At 40.1% G+C, this 19,881-nt stretch overlaps 1 protein-coding gene across 14 annotated transcripts in view; it reads right to left on the reverse strand.

Annotated features, from left to right (window-relative positions):
• The window catches only part of LOC147015894 (rhotekin-like), a 195,535-nt gene that overhangs the window by 16,499 nt on the left and 159,155 nt on the right, over positions 1-19,881 (reverse strand). For 13 of the 14 annotated variants that reach the window (XM_085848460.1, XM_085848459.1, XM_085848472.1 and 10 more), the window contains 3 exons: positions 16,815-16,961; positions 12,328-12,490; positions 947-1,054 (listed from right to left, as the gene is read on the reverse strand). In XM_085848460.1, the coding sequence (XP_085704586.1) occupies positions 947-1,054; positions 12,328-12,490; positions 16,815-16,961 (418 nt within the window). The remainder of the gene's footprint in view (positions 1-946; positions 1,055-12,327; positions 12,491-16,814; positions 16,962-19,881) is intronic. The other variant, XM_085848465.1, reaches the window with a different exon arrangement.

Consider the following 19,881-nt stretch of genomic DNA (forward strand, 5'->3'; position numbering starts at 1 on the left):
ACTAATCTTGCTGGTGAAGATGAGTGTCACTCTGTGTCAGGGGATATGTAGAGCAGCACTCATATTCAGCCTGTGGCTGCTGGTTGCATCATTGCTGGGAGTGCAGCTGTGCCGCAGATGCAGTGCCTCCTGTTGCCAGTAAGCTGATACTCATTTAGCCAACCTTGGAAAGGATGACAGATTGGGTCATCCCACCTGGTGTCATTTTACAGTATGGCTGGGGCTCAAACCCAAGACCGTAAAATCTTAAACCAGCCACCTAAGCTGACATTTCGGCCGTTAACCCTTTGTCAGAACAAAAGAGGGGGCCATTGGATTATGTTACCCAATCAGAAAACAAAAACAAAAACGAGTCGGACCAACTGCATCATTGTGTTAATCACAAAACCCTTCGCATGCTTTTGAGCAGTGACCATTACCATGCTTCCATCGATCATTTGCCACACCCCTAGCAAATGTGCATTCAACCTCAGTGTGCATGTCTGAAATTGTGTTGTGTTATTACTTTCAATTTCAGCAGTATTCAATTTTATAGATTGTATGCAGTATATAATCATCTATAAAGTCACAGACCAACATTTAAAATGACCCTTGCACACTTTTCTTTCAGAACATGTCTGTCTGCTCTGACTAGTTTGTAAACATCAATGATTCTATGTGCCTTTTGTAAAAGGATGGGCATTGCATGATGGTTACCAATGTATTTACATACTACTCAACTCCCTGAATATTTGCTCATTGCTGGTCATCATTGTTTCTGTTCTATTAAGAGATGAGGGATGATGTTCCGTGACTTACTACTGCAGAATAACCTAAATATGTTCACATTAAGGTTGAATGCCCTTCTGTAGAATGATCACTCATAATCGTTTTGACAGAGTACCAATCATTCAATTATTGATCAATTATATGATTCCCAATGTCCAGGTTATCCTTGTCGACTTACCAGTGGCATGGTATCTTGCCATCGGTGACTTGAAAGCACTTGGTCTGCATAATGCTGGAGAAGGTGCGTCAATGTGCATCAACTCATTGCAAGAGGAGCCCCAAGAAGCTGTTAAGAAAACACCCAAATTTGCATCGACATTTGGGACACAGTTGCAAATTTTTGATGCTGGCATTATAAACTGGAACCCTTTATCCGAGGATAAATGCTTCCGAATCAGCAAAATGCACTTCACAGCAGAGTTCTCCATGAAGGATTTACCACCAGAAATTTGTAAAAAAAACGTGCATAAACTGCATATATATATATATATATATATATATATATATATATATATATATATATATATATATATATATATATATATATATATATATATATATATACGTATATGAATCTCAGAGGCGAGTGAGCGTCCTTCTCTGCTATCCTGGTGCATTCCTGGATAATGTGTGATATATATATATATATATATATATATATATATATATATATATATATATATATACCCATGTACTGGGCCTGGTGTATGCCCCAGTTAAAATAGGTGTACCATATCCCTGTGTCGTAAGAGGCGAGTCGGATTGTAACAATATATATATATATATATATATATATATATATATATATATATATATATATATATATATATATATATATATATATATATATATATATATATATATATATATATATATATATATATATATATATATATATATATATATATATATATATATATATATATATATCAGCCTGGTGTTGGCGCAGTGGTTAGGGCAGCGGCTTGGGATCCAAAAGGTCCTGAGTTCAAGCCCCGTTGGGCCACTGAATTAATACACCAGGGGGTTGACTCAGCCTGTCATCCTTCCGAGGTCGGCGAAATGAGTACCAGTGTACTGGGCCGGTGTATACCCCGGTTAAAATAGGTGTACCATTTCCCTGTGTCGTAAGAGGCGACCAGGGTTGCGTCAGGAAGGGCATCCGGTGTAAAACATGTGCCAAATCACTATGCGGATCATAACAGATGATCCGCTGTGGCGACCCCTAACGGGAGCAGCCGAAAGAAGAAGAATATATATATATATATATATATATATATATATATATATATATATATATATATATATATATATATATATATATATTGTTACAATCTGGAAGCCATTTGCACACAGACAGACAGCAGCCCCCGCAGTTCAGTTCTTTCCATAAGTATGTGTTTGTCGTCAGGGTCCTGTCCTGTCTAATGGGAATTTCGTGTGTGCGCTACGAGTTACTTTTATAGTCAGGTTTTTAAAATATCTTTAAATCTTCATCCTTTGTTTTCGTACCATCGCCATCCATCGCCCACGTGCAGCGTGTCACGTACAGGGGTGAGGTTCCCTCCGCCCACCGTGAGCTTGTCCAATCAACGGCGGCCACGAGTCACCCGACAACCCCTTGTCCAATCCGGAGGCGTGTGTGTGTGTGTGTGTGTGTGTGTGTGTGTGTGTGTGTGTGTGTGTGTGTGTGTGTGTGTGCGTGCGTGTGTCCGTGGGCCCCGTCTGTAAGTAGAATTGTGAAGTGCCTTGTACATTGTGAATTACATATCTTATTCATGATAACTCTGTTCTGTGCTCCCCTCCCCGATTATTGTTGATAAATAAACACCCGTGTTAAATGTTCCAGTTCATTTTTCTGTGCTTTCTCCCATTGACCCAGCACGGTGCATATTGAGAATTAGTAAGGCTGTTTGGGCCGGTAAGTTATCATTGGGTCCGACGGACTCTGGTAATTCCGCTCGGTTACACTGGACCGAGGTTGCTAGAGCGACCCAGTTCAACAAAGCCCGTCAAAGGTGTGGTTTCCCCGGTAGCTAGACTGCATGGTTATTTAGGTATCTTGGAGATCGAGGCAATTAACCCTATGCCACGCAGTCAAAATATTGGCGTCCACGGTCCGCTAAGAAACCCGTGACTTTCGGAGTTGTCCGAGAGTCACGACCTAAATTCCGGGTGTTCGGTGGAAGACTATTCTACTGCTCCACGTAGTGGCATTTATCGCCACCGAACGCTGGCCCACAACAATATATATATATATATATATATATATATATATATATATATATATATATATATATATATATATATATATATATTAATACCCCGGTTCATGTCACCTCTTTTATGTCATTTCACAAATACGTTGTCACATTATTAATACCACTTCTCGACATTCGCCATCTCAACTCACACTTACGTAGTTTCAAAAGCCATACCATTTATTATCGAGCGTTTTCAAAACTTACAAGACTGATAAAGATGCCAGAATGCACGGCTGTTGTAACTAATTGGAAGATCGCAAAATCTCCGAAAAGATCAACTGGACGTTGTTTCAGAAATAAAGAAATGCACTGTGCTGCAGATGGACTAAGATGCATTGTAAAAGTGTTTCCTTAAAAGTGAAATTAGGTGTTATTCGTCGAATGGATGCTGGTGAATGTGTCCTTGATGTTGCCAGGTTATTAAGGTTATTAAAGTTAATTTTTATTGAAATGTCCAGTAATTTTATTTATATTATTTATATGTATCTGGGTCAATATCAAAATCGATAACATTTTGGATTCAAAAATTTTGAAAAAAAAAGATAGAAATTGTATTTTTTTTCATTACAGTTCATGACATTTGTAAAACTATATGTGCACACTATATTCTGGCTATACAAGCTTAACCATCCTTTGGTTAAGGCACTGTCACACCTTGACAATTTAGCCAGCAATGGCAACGTATAAAAATGTATGTAAAACGTTGGCGTACGCTGAAATTTTGATGTTTTTAAAAAAGTTTTGGTCGTATTCATAACGTGTTGGTCGTATGCATAACATATTAGTAACGGGCACAGAACGTTTCGTTGTCTTATAGATAACTTATACCAACGAATGCTTCGCCTGTTGTCGGCGTTCACAACCTATGCCCAACGATAGTTTAACTTAGTCATAGCGCGCTGCACGTATCGCCGACAAACTCGTGGCGTTCTCTGTTAAAAACCTGCCACACACCAATTTAAATCAAAACCGCCTGAGAATTGGAAGTGTCAACCATGCAGTCACACCTTGACGATTTAGCCAGCGTATGCCGACCTATGAAAAATGTGTCTAAAACGCTGGCACACGTCGAATACGGTATGGGTAAGTTGTGTATGCATTAGAAGCATGCTGAAAAACGATGAAGTACGCTGTCATATTTCGTGGAACGTTTAGTACGTCGCGAAATTTCAAGCATGCTAAAAACTTTACGACTTACTCGCAGTATGGCTCACATGTTCCACTACGCTGGGAATAAGTTGTAGGCACGTTATGCGATCGTTGACACACGTCGACACGAGTTCCTTGTAAGTTACTAATAATCCGAAACACGTTGAGGTAATGTTTAGCATACCCGAAACTTATTTTCTCCGTCAAGGCACATTTTCTTTTTTTCTCCTTGGCTCCGTCAAGGCACGTGACGAAATATCTGAAATTGTTGTTGTTATTTTATTTTTTTTATTTATTTTTTTAGTCTATCACGAATTTTTAAATATATTCGGACATTTGCTTTTACGTTTCGACGTCGACGTGACAATATCCTCAAACAGAAAATATTCACAGAGGAGGAACTAAGAATAAGACATGAGCAAACTGAAGAGGCAATTGGACGTGACGTAATGGCACATGACAAAATATCTGAAGTTATTGTTGTTTTTTTGTTTTTTTTAAACGCTGCCAATACACCATTATACGGTAGCTGTAAATTAGAAACATGTTCAGTAAGTTCTGTGGTGGTCCGGAAGACGTCAATCAAATATGTCAATATGCGTTGGAGGTACATTACACATCGGTTCAAAGCACGTTACTCAAAGGTTAGAAATAAAGGCCCGGTGACACCTTAACGTTTTAGCCAACATATGCCGATTTTTGAATTTTTTTTCTAAAACGCTGGCACACGTTGAATACGTTATGGGTAAGTTTTGATAACATTGAGAGCATGCTGAAAAATACTGCCATACGTCGTTGTACGCTGGCTTTAAACGTTGTACTTTTTGGTTGTCCTCAAATTTTTTCATGCTTGAAATTTCACAACGTATGCCGGCGTATGACTCACACGTTCCGCTACGCTGGCCACAAGTTGTATGCACGGTCTGCGATCGTTGACAGACGTCAACACATGCTACTTGTAAGTTAATCATAAGTTGAGACACGCCGAGGTAATGTTTAGCGTACCCGAAACTTATTTCCAACCTATGATTAACGTGTTGTTGGCACGTTACGCGATCGTTGCCACACATCGACAGACGTTACTTTTAAGTTACTCATAGGCTGAAAGACGTCGGTATAATGGATCGTCCTTGCGTCAGCGTCCACGGCCACGGCCAGGACACTTATTTGCAGCATTCTTCAAACTTTTCTTCGGCATGACGAGGATGTTCACACTTCGATGTCGAGCTTGGCTATGATTCCAATTGTCCATCGGCAGCGTCTATTTAAAATAGTCGAGTTTGAGAGTTTTAACACGTTCAGAAGAAACGCTTCAAATTTCAAAACCCCAGCGTCAAAAAACAAATGCGAGTGACAGCAATTTAAATCGTTCATTGTAAACAATGAAAATAGTTGAGTGGTACCGTTTAACAGTCGGTGAGTGTAAAAAAAATCCAATTGTTGAGCGCAAGTGTCTACTTTCAATAGTGGGGTTTGAGCAATTTAGCACGTTCAATAGAAACGATTAAAATTTCCGAGCGCCAGCGTCAAAAAACAAAGGCGAGTGACAGCAATTTAAATCGTTCATTGTAAACAATGAAAATAGCTGAGTGGTACCGTTTAAAAGTCGTTGAGTGGAAAAAAAATCCAATTGTTGAGCGCAAGCGTCTACTTTCAATAATGGAGATGCAGCCATTTAAATCGTTGAGTTTATCATTTAAATCGTTAAATCGTTAAACGCAAGGACGATCCATCATAACCCACACCCTCCCCCTCACACTCACCTACTACTGCCAACATGAACAAACTACTACTACTACTAATACTAATACTGATACTGTTACTGCTGACATGGACATCGACTCAAAAAGGACTCAAAAACACTGTTGGGTTCCCCTTTTATGAGCAGCATTTTTATATACCAATTCCCAAAACCGCTGGGAACACGTCTTTATATGGCAGTTGTAAGCTAGAAACACGTTAATTTTTTTTTTGTCGACCGGAAGACGTCATTGGAATACTTCTACATACGTCGATGTGTGTTGGGACTACGTAAAGAATTGGTTCAAAGCACGTCAAACATAAGTTAGAAATAAGTTTCGCGTAAAAAAGACATTACCACGACGTGTTTCGACTTATGAGTAGCTTATAAGTAGCCTTTGTGGACGTGTGCAAGCGTCCACATATCGTGTGTACAACTTATCCCCATCGCATGCGGAACGTGTGTCATACACCGAGTACATCGTAAAATTTTGAACATGTTTAAAATTTCTTGACGTACTCTACTTACTACGACGTATGATAGCGTACTTTAGCGTTGTACTCACGTATACCAAACTTACTCATACCGTATTTGACATGCCCCAACGTTTTAGACACATTTTTCTTAGGTCGGCATACGTTGGCAAGATCGCCAAGGTATGACCGCGATGTTGACACTTCCATTTCTACGGCAGTTATGATTCGAATCGTTGTGCATCAGCCTTTTAATAGGCTACGTCACGACATTGTCGGCGATGCGTGCAACGCGCTATGCCTAAGTTAGACTATCGTTGGGCATCGGTTGTGTAGGCCGACAACAGGTTCAGCATTCGTTGGTATAAGTTTTCTATAACACAACGAAACGTTCTGTGTCCGTTACCAATGCGTTATACATAAGACCAAGTCGCTATGAATACATCCGAATCTTTAAAAAAAAACATCAAAAGTTCAACGTAAGCCAGCGTTTTAGATACATTTTAATACGTTGCCATCGCTGGCTAAAACGTCAAGGTGTGACCGGGCCTTAAGTTTTGGGTACGCTAAGCATTACCTCGACGTGTTTTGACTTCTGAGTAACTTACAAGTAACGTGCCTCGACGTGTGTCAACGATTGCATAGCGTGCCTCGATGTGTGTCAACGATCGTGTAACGTGCCTACAACACGTTACTCATAGGTTATAAATAAGTTTCGGGTACGCTAACCTCGATGTGTTTCTACTGATTAGTAACTTACAAGCAACGTGTGTCGATGATTGCATAACATGCCTACAACTTCTGGCCAGCGTAGCGGAACGTGCGAGTCATACGCTGGCATACGTCGTAAAATTTCAAGCATGCTAAAATTTGAGGACAACCGCAAAGTACAACGATGAAAGCCAGCGTACTACGACGTATGGCGGTGTTTTTCAGCGTGCTCTTAACGTATACAAACTTACCCATAACGTATTTGACGTGTGCCGGCGTTTTAGCCCAATTTTGCATACGTCAGGCATACGTTTTTTAAATCGTCAAGGTGTGACAGGGCCTTTAAAAGGAGATGATCACGAAAGGCAATGAGCATAGTTATTTTGTCTAAAGTTATTTTTATTGTTATTTACGTTACCAACAGAAAATGAAAAAACTTATGGCTGGTCAGATGGATTATTCAATTAGTTCTGTTTCTCAAAAGAAGATATTGTACTTCTTGTACCAAAATAAACACAAATAAAAAGCATGCAAAGGATAAGTTTGGTCTTTTTATCATTTTCTATCTTCATGTTTCAGAATTTCTCAGAAAACTAAGGATAACAACGTTCATAGAAAGTATAAAATATACCAGAAATGGTTATACTCTGTGTAATATAATGCACACTTTCCAGTTATTTGAGAACATCATTTATTAGTTTATAATTTCTACTTTGTAACGGTGCAGACAGAGTGGTAATATTAAGGACAACACCTTTGTTTTCGGACCCAATACCATTTTTATTTCTTGTTTTTGGTAAACATAAGGCAATACTTCATCATCAGTTGCCTTATTCATAACTTGCTGTTGCTTAAGCCACAACCTACTGCTATTGTAAGCTTCAACATATATTTACAGGTATTGGTTATTCTTTTGAGATCTTGGAATTATGAATGTAAAAAAAAAAAAAAAGGAACTTATTATTGAACTCTAAAAACCCCAAAACCAACTTTTTGAAGCTCACTTTTGATCATGCTAACTCAACCTGTGGTGTTTTTTTGGAGGACAAAACCTAAAATATGCTATACCTCTGGATCAATATAAAAGTGTTTCAATATACCCTTTTGATAGGTTGGGGGATTTTTTGCCAATATGTTCAAAGGCATCAAAGGAGATCTATCATGACACAGAAATGAAAGGAATTTCAGTTGAAGAGATTTTAAAATAATGTTTGTATAAATTGTCAAAAAATATTGCCATAATGTATTGGAACTTTGATTGATGATGTAGCATCAATATGTACCAAATGTTAGTACATGTAGCATTCATCTGAACATGTACTCATGAATTTGAAGGTAGATTTTAAAGTAGTTTTTCCTCAAGGGTGTATACATTGTGCTGGCTGTTATAGTTTGTATGAGCAAATACCCCGTTGTTTCGCTGATGGGAATACGAATGGGGTGGGGGGGGGAGAAAGAGTGGGGAGACTGAAGAGGTGGAAGGGAAAAGAGAGATGGGGGAGCGAGGAGGGGTATGGGAGAAAGGAGGTGTGGGGAAGCGGAAGCACTTGCTCAGGATGGCGGAGCATGATCCACTCACCCAGGATGACGGAGAATGAAGCACTCTCTCAGGAGGACAGAGCACGAACCACTCGCTCAGGATGACAGAGTACAAACCACTCGCTCATGATGATGGAGCACAAACCACTCACTCAGGTGATGGAGCACGAACCACTTGCTCAGGTGAAAGAGCACAAACCACTCGCTCAGGTGACAGAGCACAAACCACTCGCTCAGGTGACGGAGCACAAACCACTCGCTCAGGTGACGGAGCACAAACCACTCGCTCAGGGTGAAGGAGCATGAACCACTTGCTCAGCGTGACGGAGCACGAACCACTCGTCTTTATCTCCAAAAGAGTTGCTGTTTAATGTAGAACAATCCTGGAGACATTGCAAAGTTTAATTGCCCATGAAATAAACATTGCAGATAATCTGCCATTTTGCCTGCTCATCAGTGCACGTGTCACGTGGTACATCGTTCGCGATCCGCGCAAGCATTATAACTATATTTTGGAACATCCATTTTTCACCAGATTTGCTTTGATGTCCTGTAGAGCACCTTGTGAAACCTCCAAAAATATACACAGATTTGGCAGACGCTATTGATAGGTAGTCCCTATGGGGGACAGGATGCGAGGTCAAGCAGTGAATGCATTAAATTATATTGCTCAATGAAGGTAGTTAATTTTGGCACATTCTTAAATTTTATGTTCAGTCAATAATATTCACCAAACAGTAGACAAAGATAAGTTTAATGCTTTAGCAATTTCACATTTTCTTGTGTATATATGGAGAAGGAGGGAATATAGCCTTGCTTGCTCAAAGTTAATAGGTGCATCGACTGAGTTATAAGACTCGTTAATTCTTTAAATTATCAGATTTGACTCCAGATTTTGACATTTATTTAGTCTGTATGATATCCAATCCTCAAAACCGAAATAATATTTTGATGATATACTTTGATTAGCCCGTGAGAGGAGATTGTGGAAAATTGTATCATATAATGCATGAAATTGCTCCAAGCTCCTAATTTGAAAACTATAGTACTTACAAAAGAGATGGATACAGCGATTTGTAGCTATGATGAACAGGCATTCGATATGAGTGAGGAAAGTGAAAAAAATTTTATCATAAAGAAATCGTTGCAGCCTGTTCCAAGTCAAGGCATAGTTGAGCAGGCCAAAAAACATGGCAGCTTCAGACCCCAGCGAAGTTACCGATGATACGCCTTAACACCCCATGGAGAGTGGTGACCAAGGAAGCACCTGATAAAGGATATAATTAAATAAGGCCCTTGATTATCCTCAAAAGGGGTGTTTTAATTAACCCAAGCACTCAATTTTCACTCTAGCACTACCTTGGTGTTTTCTTAGTGTGCATGCAAAGTTTCAGGCTGCTAGGTTTCATGGTTTTGTAGTTATGAAGGGAACACACACACACACACACACACACACACACACACACACACACACTTATAAGTACAGATACCATTCATGATCAAAGATTAATTTTATTGCTTAATTATGTTTGGTCTTCTTGCCTTATGCATTCATCAACATACTGCTTGTTAGAGTTAATTCAGTGGAAAAAGACATCAAGCTATGTATAGTATATGTCTCCACTGTTACCAAGTCTGTCCATCCTGTTACTATACTTATTTCAGTCACCTGGTACTGGTAGAAATTGTGCTAGAAATGCTATTTATTTTCACTGAAGAATGTGTCCGGTTGCTATTTAGGGATCGTGGTAACTCTTACAATTCTGTATAACTGATGAGGTGAAAGCCTGTCACATCACACTGTCGTTTACCGTTACTGACATGATGTCTCTACTGTTACCAGACATGTACCTATGTCATGTTAATTTTTCACTGGTAACAGTATGGACAGTAATAGTAATGACATATCTTTACTTTTTTATTTTGGACCATATTCTGTTAGCACATAACCCTAACCCAACAATCAACAAAAGTAATGCATGTGGATGTTAAAAATAGCTTTATAAGCTCATATTAGTATATTCAACATTTTAAAATTCAAGCCTGATACTTTTTTAAAGGCGGTAACAGTAAAGACTAAAAATTTATACACACATGCAGTTCCACTTACATTCATGAAGTTTTCAGTGATACTTCAGCATCATGGTAAAATGAGGCCAACTCCAAATGCAAACAGGAAGTCAATGCTACTCTAGACAGGAAATATAATCACAGACTGGTACTGTTTAGGATTGATTTGCTATCAGTCTGAAATGGTTTTGGTAACAGTATGGAGATCAAATGGAGAGACTTGTACATTTTCATGTTTTTTTCAAATAAATTTGAGTATAGAAAAACATGTCATTTTTTAAAATCATGATCATTGACACAAATTTACAAATTAAATCAACACTTAACTCAGTGAATTGAACTTTTATGCAGATATAGATGTGTCCAAAGTATGACACCATCTGCTGGGGACATGATATTAATTTAAGCTCCACTTGCGACACATATCATACTTTTGTGTCATTTTACCGAGTGAACAATTAAATTGCATATTCATTTTGAAATACGTTATGGAAATAAAAATACATATTTCTCGCAAATAAGTGGAAAGATTATTTTATTTGCAGAAGTCACCATAAGCCAGGGATATTAATTGTTACCAATTATGATATTAACCCATATGCTCTTGAATATAACTTGTCATTAATCAAAAAAGGGCAATATCATCATCAAAAAGCAAAATATAACACCTGAAGTGGCGACGTTAGGATGTAGCATTGCCACTTTCGGTGTTTTTTGTCACTTATGCCATGAGACTACTTTGGCAGCACCAAACCTGTCTACTGCAGAGAGACAGACGGTCTTTCTTCTTTTTGTCCCAAACGATTAGGAATGCATCCCTCCCTTATTCCATATTTCATATGAGAAAAATTGCTTTGATTTTCGTCACACCTTTTAGAAATGCATCCCCAAAATAAACCGGTGTCTAACAGTACATAACTAACACGCGCGCACGCACGCACGCACATGCACAATATTTGAGATGTGCCAAGATAGCTGAGAGGGATACGCACTTGCCTCTGAGCTAACATGTTTGAATGTCGATCCAGCTATATATCCTGCCATCCTAGTGTTTCACTTGGAGGGCAATGAATCAATGTGTGCACCATCTCTTGGATGGATGATAAGCAGGGTGTCCTGCCTGTAGAATTACTTGCTGAACCTTAGAAATCACAGTCTTTCATAGAGAGGAGGCAAGTTGTCAATGGCACCTTGAACAACTTACAAATTAATGACACCTTCAGTTCGACATGAGGCCTGATCAGCCATTTTTATGAAAGATTGTGCAAAAACACTGTGTCCCTCCTCCCACAAGGTGGGATAAAGTGAAGCCATAAAAAGTAGTAATAGTAGTAGTCGTAGTATTCATATATTATGCATAATTGGTCCCAACATGTACGCGACTTCAATTGTGCATTTCACAATCAATCATGGACCACCAAAGGTGAGGCATACCTGCCTCCACAATAATTGCTGGGGAATTCCTTGAAGCTGCACTTGCTCCCAAAAGGTGCATTCATTCGGACTAAAATATGAAGTTACATATTCTGATCCGACCGTGAAATTTAACTTTACGAAACGTTCTTTGCATTGCACTTTGAAGTCATATGAGATGCTCAATAATATGTAGTACCTAAATCGTATATATGTTGAGTGAAGGCCTCGATCCAGGCAGAACATGAGTTTTCATCTTGGTCTGGTGAGAGTCGGTACACCGGAGCATTTCCTCCTGTTGAGGCAAGCAAGATGGCTCGAGGCGAAACTTCATCAGGTTGTTCTACTGCGAGTCGAGTGTCCTATGAAAAATGCACGAGTTGCATGTGATATTGAAGACAAGCATCAAGCAAATAATTATTCAAAAAATTCACATCAATTGCTTTTTACATTGAGCGGTTAATCCGTATCATTGTTAAAAAGTTGCATGCCCACTAAACGAACATCAATATGTTTGAAATCCAAACAATAATATTCAGTTATAATGACTGACTTTTATGAATCATTCAAATTCAGTTTCCTGGCTGTGACATCCAATAAAGAGTATAAAAGAGCACACAGAGCTCATTGGAAAAGATGTGATGTCAAAAATTAATCTTTTTAAGGAGCTATGCCCTGTAGCTTGGCTACTCCTCCCAAATGTGGCTAAACCGATGAGGATATCTCTGATGACAGGTTCGTAAATCTCTGCCATGTCGAGAAAATGTGTGCCAGCCAAAACACCTGGGCACAATAAAATGAAGTCTGCTGACAGGGATTGCTAATGAATTGGACATAGTTGGAAGGCAAAGCTGTGTACCAGTAACAGTTCATGGAAACGTTCAGCATTGCAGAAGATCACATTTCCACAAGCACATTCCACTGGGTATTGTGTACTGTTAGATTCAAGACTGTTAACCATTAGTAAAAGGACAATAAATTGCTTATCTGTACACTTGCATAACAACATGCCTTGTCACGTGGTTTAATTATTTTTTTTTCTTAAACCAATCTCATGGAGTTGAAGCAATTCAAAACGTTCAGGCATGGCAGAAACTTCTCAAATGAGTGCAATCCAAAAATGCATCACACCAACAGCTCAGGCTACTGATGATGAAGTAATTCACTGTGAAAAGATTAGCTCACTTGGTTTAAGAACTTCGATTATATTGAAAGACCCAGGGAAATCCAAGGATGATGCGGCGGTATTGCAGTGGAGCAGTTCCACTTCTTAGTGCTTCCAGTGTATCCAAATATTGATTGGATGTTTCACAATGAAAATTCCACTTTCCAGTCGGCTCGTTTAGGATAGGAATGGTCCGAGGAATGCGACATAGATTTCATATTGATGGCTTTACTACCACGGTCGCCAGATACCATTTTATAATGTTTTAGGAAGCTGTATCAGGGTATTTGTCTGAAGTTACCATCCTCTTTGAATACAACCATTGCTTATCCTTCAGGATGGTGCCAAGTATCACAGAACATCATTCACAATTTATTGGGATTGATGCCAGTGTTGAACATTGGAATTATACATGGAAAGGGGTGAGTGGGTCCATAGCTAGAATGTGATAATAGTAATGATCATGTGCAATGAGCAGGTTAGATTTAAACTTGCACTTGGGACATATCAGAGATAAGTCATATGTAATATATGCACCGAGGAGGCAGTGAGTGTTCATTATAAAGCTGCATAGGGTGAGGACATTGTGACATAAAACCGATTGTTTATAGGTGAGGCCAGTGAAAACGGGCATACTAGAGTGCTATGGGAGCGGCTTGGAGAATACCCCCTCCCTACCCTCAGCTGGCCGCTTCACAGAGGACTGCACACCAGTGGGTGTAATGGGCTACAGAGAGGCATGGATGGAGATGGGACGCTTGTGGAGGTGTCACCCTGTACGGCAGGATGGCCAATTACAAAACCAGCTACATGCTGGAAGGTGGGCCCAAGGGTGTAAAAGCATCATCCACTGCATGGGAGATATCACTCTCTCTTTCTTCTCACACATATTGGCCTGCGAGCTCCCTCGGCCTTGGACTTCCTGTTGGCACTCTGCTCTCCAGCCCGTTAGATGCTCAGGCTGATGTGTCATACGTCACTTCCGATTGTTGACTCCTCCAGCCTGCAGTTCCAATGGAATGGCGTAGAGATCACAAAAGTCACTAAAACTTTCCTTTTCAATTTCCTTGTTATCTTTCTGTCTGCTATTACTCCCTCCACTTTTGCCCACACATTCACACCCACCTATATCCTCCTCCGCACATCTGTCTCCAACTTACCATTTTTTGTCATTGTTCTCCCCAGACACTCAAACCTCTTTCCCCGTTTGATCTCCTTCCCCTCGAACCTGATATTCAGTTCTATTCTCTGCAACCCGACCATCATCACCTCAACCTTCTCCATACTCATCTTCAGCACATGCTTCCCGAATTCCTCGTTCCACTCCCCTCATAGTTCCTGCATTTCTCATCTACTCTCCACCACAACTGCTAAATCATCCACATATAGCATCCTCATCAGAATACCTTTAATGTTTATTATCCTACTTACCAGCTCCATCACCATGATAAACATTAGTGGGCTGAGAGTGCTTCCCTGCCTCAAACCAATGTCACGCTGAACTTTTCAGACATCCCAGGACCAACCAAAACTCTTCCCTCCGTTTCCTCATACATCGCTTACACCAACCTAACTTCTGGTTCCGGCATTCCTATCCATCTCAGTGTTGCCATCACCTTCTCTCTCGCGGGAATAAACTGCATATTTACATATATATTGTTGTGGATTTCAGAATCGGATCAGAGTAATACACACAATAGCCAGGTCCTCAGACAGTTATTTCCATAAATGCATGTTCAGAATAGACCCATCCCCTTGACTGGTAGGATTCTAACTCTTCGATGCATTGGAGAAGGGGAGAGAACAGGTTCCCTTTCTTTCTTATGGGATAACCTTTTCCTCTTTATGACATGTTCTTGATGTATGATTTTACGTCAGTTTTCATTTCTGCATGAGCGATAGTCACCGTTCATGCACGCGATAAGATTGTCGTTCGCCCAACGGATGCTCGTCTATTCCCTTTCCATCAAGACACATTGGCTTGGAAATGGACGATTTATTTATTACATATTTTATTTTGGTTTTCATTTTCACATTAGACTTGCAGGACATTTGAGTCATTAATCTCACCACGGGCTTTTCCTGAACAGTTCATTCTGATGATCAAACATGGCTGTGGTCTCGGATCATTTACCTCAGGGCCCTCCCTTTTCCATCGACATTTGACACCCATCTTTTTCCATCGGTGATCAACATCCCGTTCAGCAGCTCTATGCATGCTAACTGGCTCTTCTTCATATTGGGCTGAAGAAAGAGGTGATATTTGCCCGTTGACGTTCTGTGGGCGTTTCCTGTTTCCGCCCAGTTGTTCTGGCAAATGGCAGCTTTCTGGCATTCGACCAGCGATCTGAACATGGCATCGTAAGCCAGGCCTGTGTTAATTGGTTGTTGCATCTCGTTTGATGGTCAGGAGAGAATGACCGTGAGAATGGACGGTGGAAATGAGCCAAGCTGTGGAGAGCTCATTTGGAGAGGTAGACCAAGCCACACTCACACATTTTGGATTGTTTTAGTAGACACACGATGACTTCTGCCTTTGTAAGCCGAGACCAGATTTCTGTTCCCCCTCCCTGAATGATGTGATGGGTACCCGTGTCTCGTGTTTAATTGATAAGTAAGTCATAGTGATAAGCATCTGCTCTTTGTCCATTTTCCTAAAATGCTTGTTGAATTCTTTATTTGTTTGAGATTACTTTGTTGATTGAACATTTGATTTGAATTCACCTATTTTCACCACAACGAAATAAAAAGTTCATCTGTTCATTTATTTTTCTTAATAATAAATTCCTTGTTGATGATTCAACCTGTCCGTGATTGTCATTTCCTTCCATTGATCCACCATTGTCCGAACCTGGGAAAACTGGGAGATAATTCCCAAACTAATTAACCTGTCATAGTCAGTGTGCACCAGCAGTAAATGCTCAGCCGCATTACTTAAGATCTAATCAAAATAACATTGGTGCATTGCCGAGGGCGCGTTCCCCAGTCAGGAGGTCACGTGACCTCTAGTGAAATGGCAAATTAGATGGTGGACACTGGAACTTGTGGTTAACCGATTGGCGTTCGTGGTCGTTAAGCAACCCACCATACCACAAAGTTAACTGCAAGCGGTGGCCCCAGGTCCGGTTCTTCTGAGGAGAAACGAGGATTAACCCCCTCATAACACACTCAGTACCCGTGGCTGAAACAATATATAACAACGAGCTCTGGCATGAAAAAAAATGCTCTTTGGTTCGGGGTTTTTTGTATCAGGATAAAACATTGGAAAGCAGAAGTACTTCATCTCACACAATAATTGCTCTCTTCATGACTAGAAGCTACAGCCTTTCACAATGACAGCTGGTTTTGTTCTTCGAACAACATGCCGCTTCAGTGTGAATTTCAAAACATCCTTCACTTCGAAAGACATAAAAATTCTATATAAATGTCGCATGCATTTCCTTAGGTTTTCATTCTTCATCGCTTTCATGGTACAAAAGCATTTCCAGAGCAAGTTGCTGGGGCAGTGGAAGAAAGGGCACCTTGCTGATGGAAATAACGAGAGATGCTTCACTGTCCTGTTGCTCTCTGGGGTAGCAGAGGAGGCAAGGCCCGAGGAGCACGCAGTATAGCTGGTTTGATAGAGGAATGGCCTGGAATGACTGTCGAACGTTCGAGTTGGATTCGATCTGTGTCGGACACACCATTCACATGCAACACAGTCAATGGAGAATGAAAAAAAAAAGATTGTACATATTGCAAAAACTACAAAGAATGAGTAACATAAGTTAACCAATCAATTTTTACAAGAGGGACAATTCACAAACGTCGGTCATCATCGTTGGTCACCATCGACAATTCATCGACAATTCACAAACGTCGGTCACCATCTGCGTCTTGGGATGCGAATCGATTGGGAACATAACACCCAAGCAGCTCATTTTGCTCGTGGGCTTGACTACACTGCTGATGCAGTGCCTCCTTTCAGTTATGGCAGAAATTTGTAATTTGTTAATGGTCCTGGCGATAACCCTCCCACTCATTGTTGAAAGACACCATGGGATCTTTAACATCTACTAACTAATGCAGATTTATGGGACACCCAGTTTAACATCCATGTGCCATCCCATTTCATGATTCAACACCCTCCTTGCTAATCACCCATCCGACAGTTTATATTCGGGTCGGGAATACAACTCAGATTAGACAGCTCAAAGATACTTGTGTGACCTCTGCACCATCTTGCCAAGACGCACATGGCAGTAATAGAGAGGCAGTAATTTGTTGAGCTATTTGTGAGGTATTCATCAGTAGACTACACTTACAGTAAGGACTAAAGTTCGAATAAAAAAAAACATTACATTAAAAACATTAAATACTGATTCTGATAAGTGCTTTAGGCTTCTCTCATAAGATTTAGCCAAAATGTTCAAACGTGCAAATACGCTCTTGTTAAAGATACTTGTAGATGTCTGGATTATTAATGCAAATCAATGCCAAAGATCATCTAATTCCAATATTTCCATTTTGTCTGATTTTTAATTGTACAACTTTGGGAGACCACATTGAGACATCATTTGTGGCTCACACACATACACACATTGCAATCCTAGTTGATTTCCGAGATGAAGATTCTTGATTTAATCCCAACACACTATTGAGCAAGTACAAGCATCTGTACTCTTTTTTTTTAGGATCATCTACACAGCATGTTCCAAAAAGACCTGGACAACTTTGGTTGTTACTATATTTAGCACCACAAATGATACAATACCCTTTGGTTTATATGATTCAGAAACTCAAAGTTTTCTTTATTTTCCGTTCTGATGGATAAATGTAAAAGAAAATGGTGCCTCCACAGGAGAAAGCTTAGTGCGTCGAATGGTTCATCGAGACGAGATCCGACATGCAAGTTCAGCGTAATTTCCTTACAAGGCATGGAAGGAATCTGCCATCGCAGACTTGCATCAGAGAGTGGTGCAAAAGGTTTAAGGAGACTGGAAGTTGTCAGAAACAGAAAAGTACCGGTCGACCAAGCACAAGTGCAGCAGACGTTGAACGAGTGCGTGAATCGTTTCAACAGAAGCCCAGAAAATCAATTAGACACACATCCAGAGAATTGGGACTACCAACCACCACTGTACACAGGATTTTGTATAAAAGACTGAAGCCTTATGCGTATAAGGTGCAGATTCTGCAGGAACTCAAACCAAATGACGGACCCAAACACAAGGCATTTGCCTTGGAAATGCGAAGTCGCAGAGAGGAAGACGAAGATTACCTGAAAAAGGACATGTTCACAGACAAAGCTTGCTTTCATGTGTTGGGAAAGATCAACTGGCACAATGTGAGGATCTGCAACTCTAAAAAACCCCCGCGTGCTCCTTAAACACATACATGACAGTCTAAAGGTCAATGTGTGGAGTGGCCTTCTCCATGACTGATTGGTGGGTCTGTTTTTCTTTGCAGAGGATACAGTGACCTCAACAATTTACATGAACATGTTGGAAGGATTCGCCTTCCTACAGCATGAAGACCTGCAACCCAATATCATTTTCAATTGGATGGCGCTCCCCCTCATTGGGCCTTCGTTGGTCGAGCCGTCCTGAATGAAGATTTTCCAGGTTGCTGGATTAGCCGAGATGGACCAACCACCTGGCCCCCACGCTCACCAGATATAACCTCCTTTGATTTTTTTTCTGTGGTGGTTTGTCGAAGATGTCTACAACACCAAGATGGCCAACCTGCAGGATCTTCGTTCTCGGAACACAGCTGCATGCGCACTAGTGGACGCAAACATGCTGAGCCGAACAAGGCAAGAACTCATGTACCGCCTCATGTCCTGCGCATGCCAAACGGAGCTCACTTTAAAGTGTATTGATAGTGTCTCCAAAACTATATGAGTTTCTCTATCATAAAAACCAAAGGGTATCATTGTATGATTTGTGATTCGAAATATATGAACAATCAAAGTTGTCCGGATCTTTTTGGAACAACCTGTATAACAAACAAGCAAAAATCTCTGCAGAAGTAATCAGTGATTGTGATGTAAGTTGCAATGAGACAAAGGTAAGTGTAAAGCAGATAAAGGATGTTTCTCTTCCTTAAGACCTCTTTACAACATTAAACAAAAATTTTTTTTAACGCTTACAAAATGTTTCTTAAATTGCCTACTCTGCTTAATACTCCATCATGAACAACCCATTCATTATTCTTCATCAAAATCCCTTCCTTTTTTTACTTACGAAATCTAAATATTTCATAAGTATATTGATGACTTCCGTCCTCTGTTTGTGTGTTTGTTACTTACGAAATCTAAAGATTTCGGAAGTATATTGATGACTTCCGTTTCTGTTTGTTTGTTTGTTTGTTTGTTTGTTTGTTTGTGGTGCGATAACTCAAGAACGGAAGAAGCTAGCAATGTCAAATTACACCCCGTGATTCAGGAAGGTCATGGCTAGTGCTGATTAGATTTTGGTCAAAATTGGTCAAAGGTCAAGGTCACAGTGAGGTCAAACATCCAAAACATTCGATTTTTGATGGTTTGGTACAGAATCATCGTAGAAACTTCTGGTGTCGCTACCTTCTCCAGAGACAGCTTTTATTAGA

The sequence above is a fragment of the Eptatretus burgeri genome, chromosome 12, assembly GCF_056783735.1.
Source record: "Eptatretus burgeri isolate ZD-2024b chromosome 12, Ebu_testis_v1, whole genome shotgun sequence".
Taxonomy (NCBI): domain Eukaryota; kingdom Metazoa; phylum Chordata; class Myxini; order Myxiniformes; family Myxinidae; genus Eptatretus; species Eptatretus burgeri.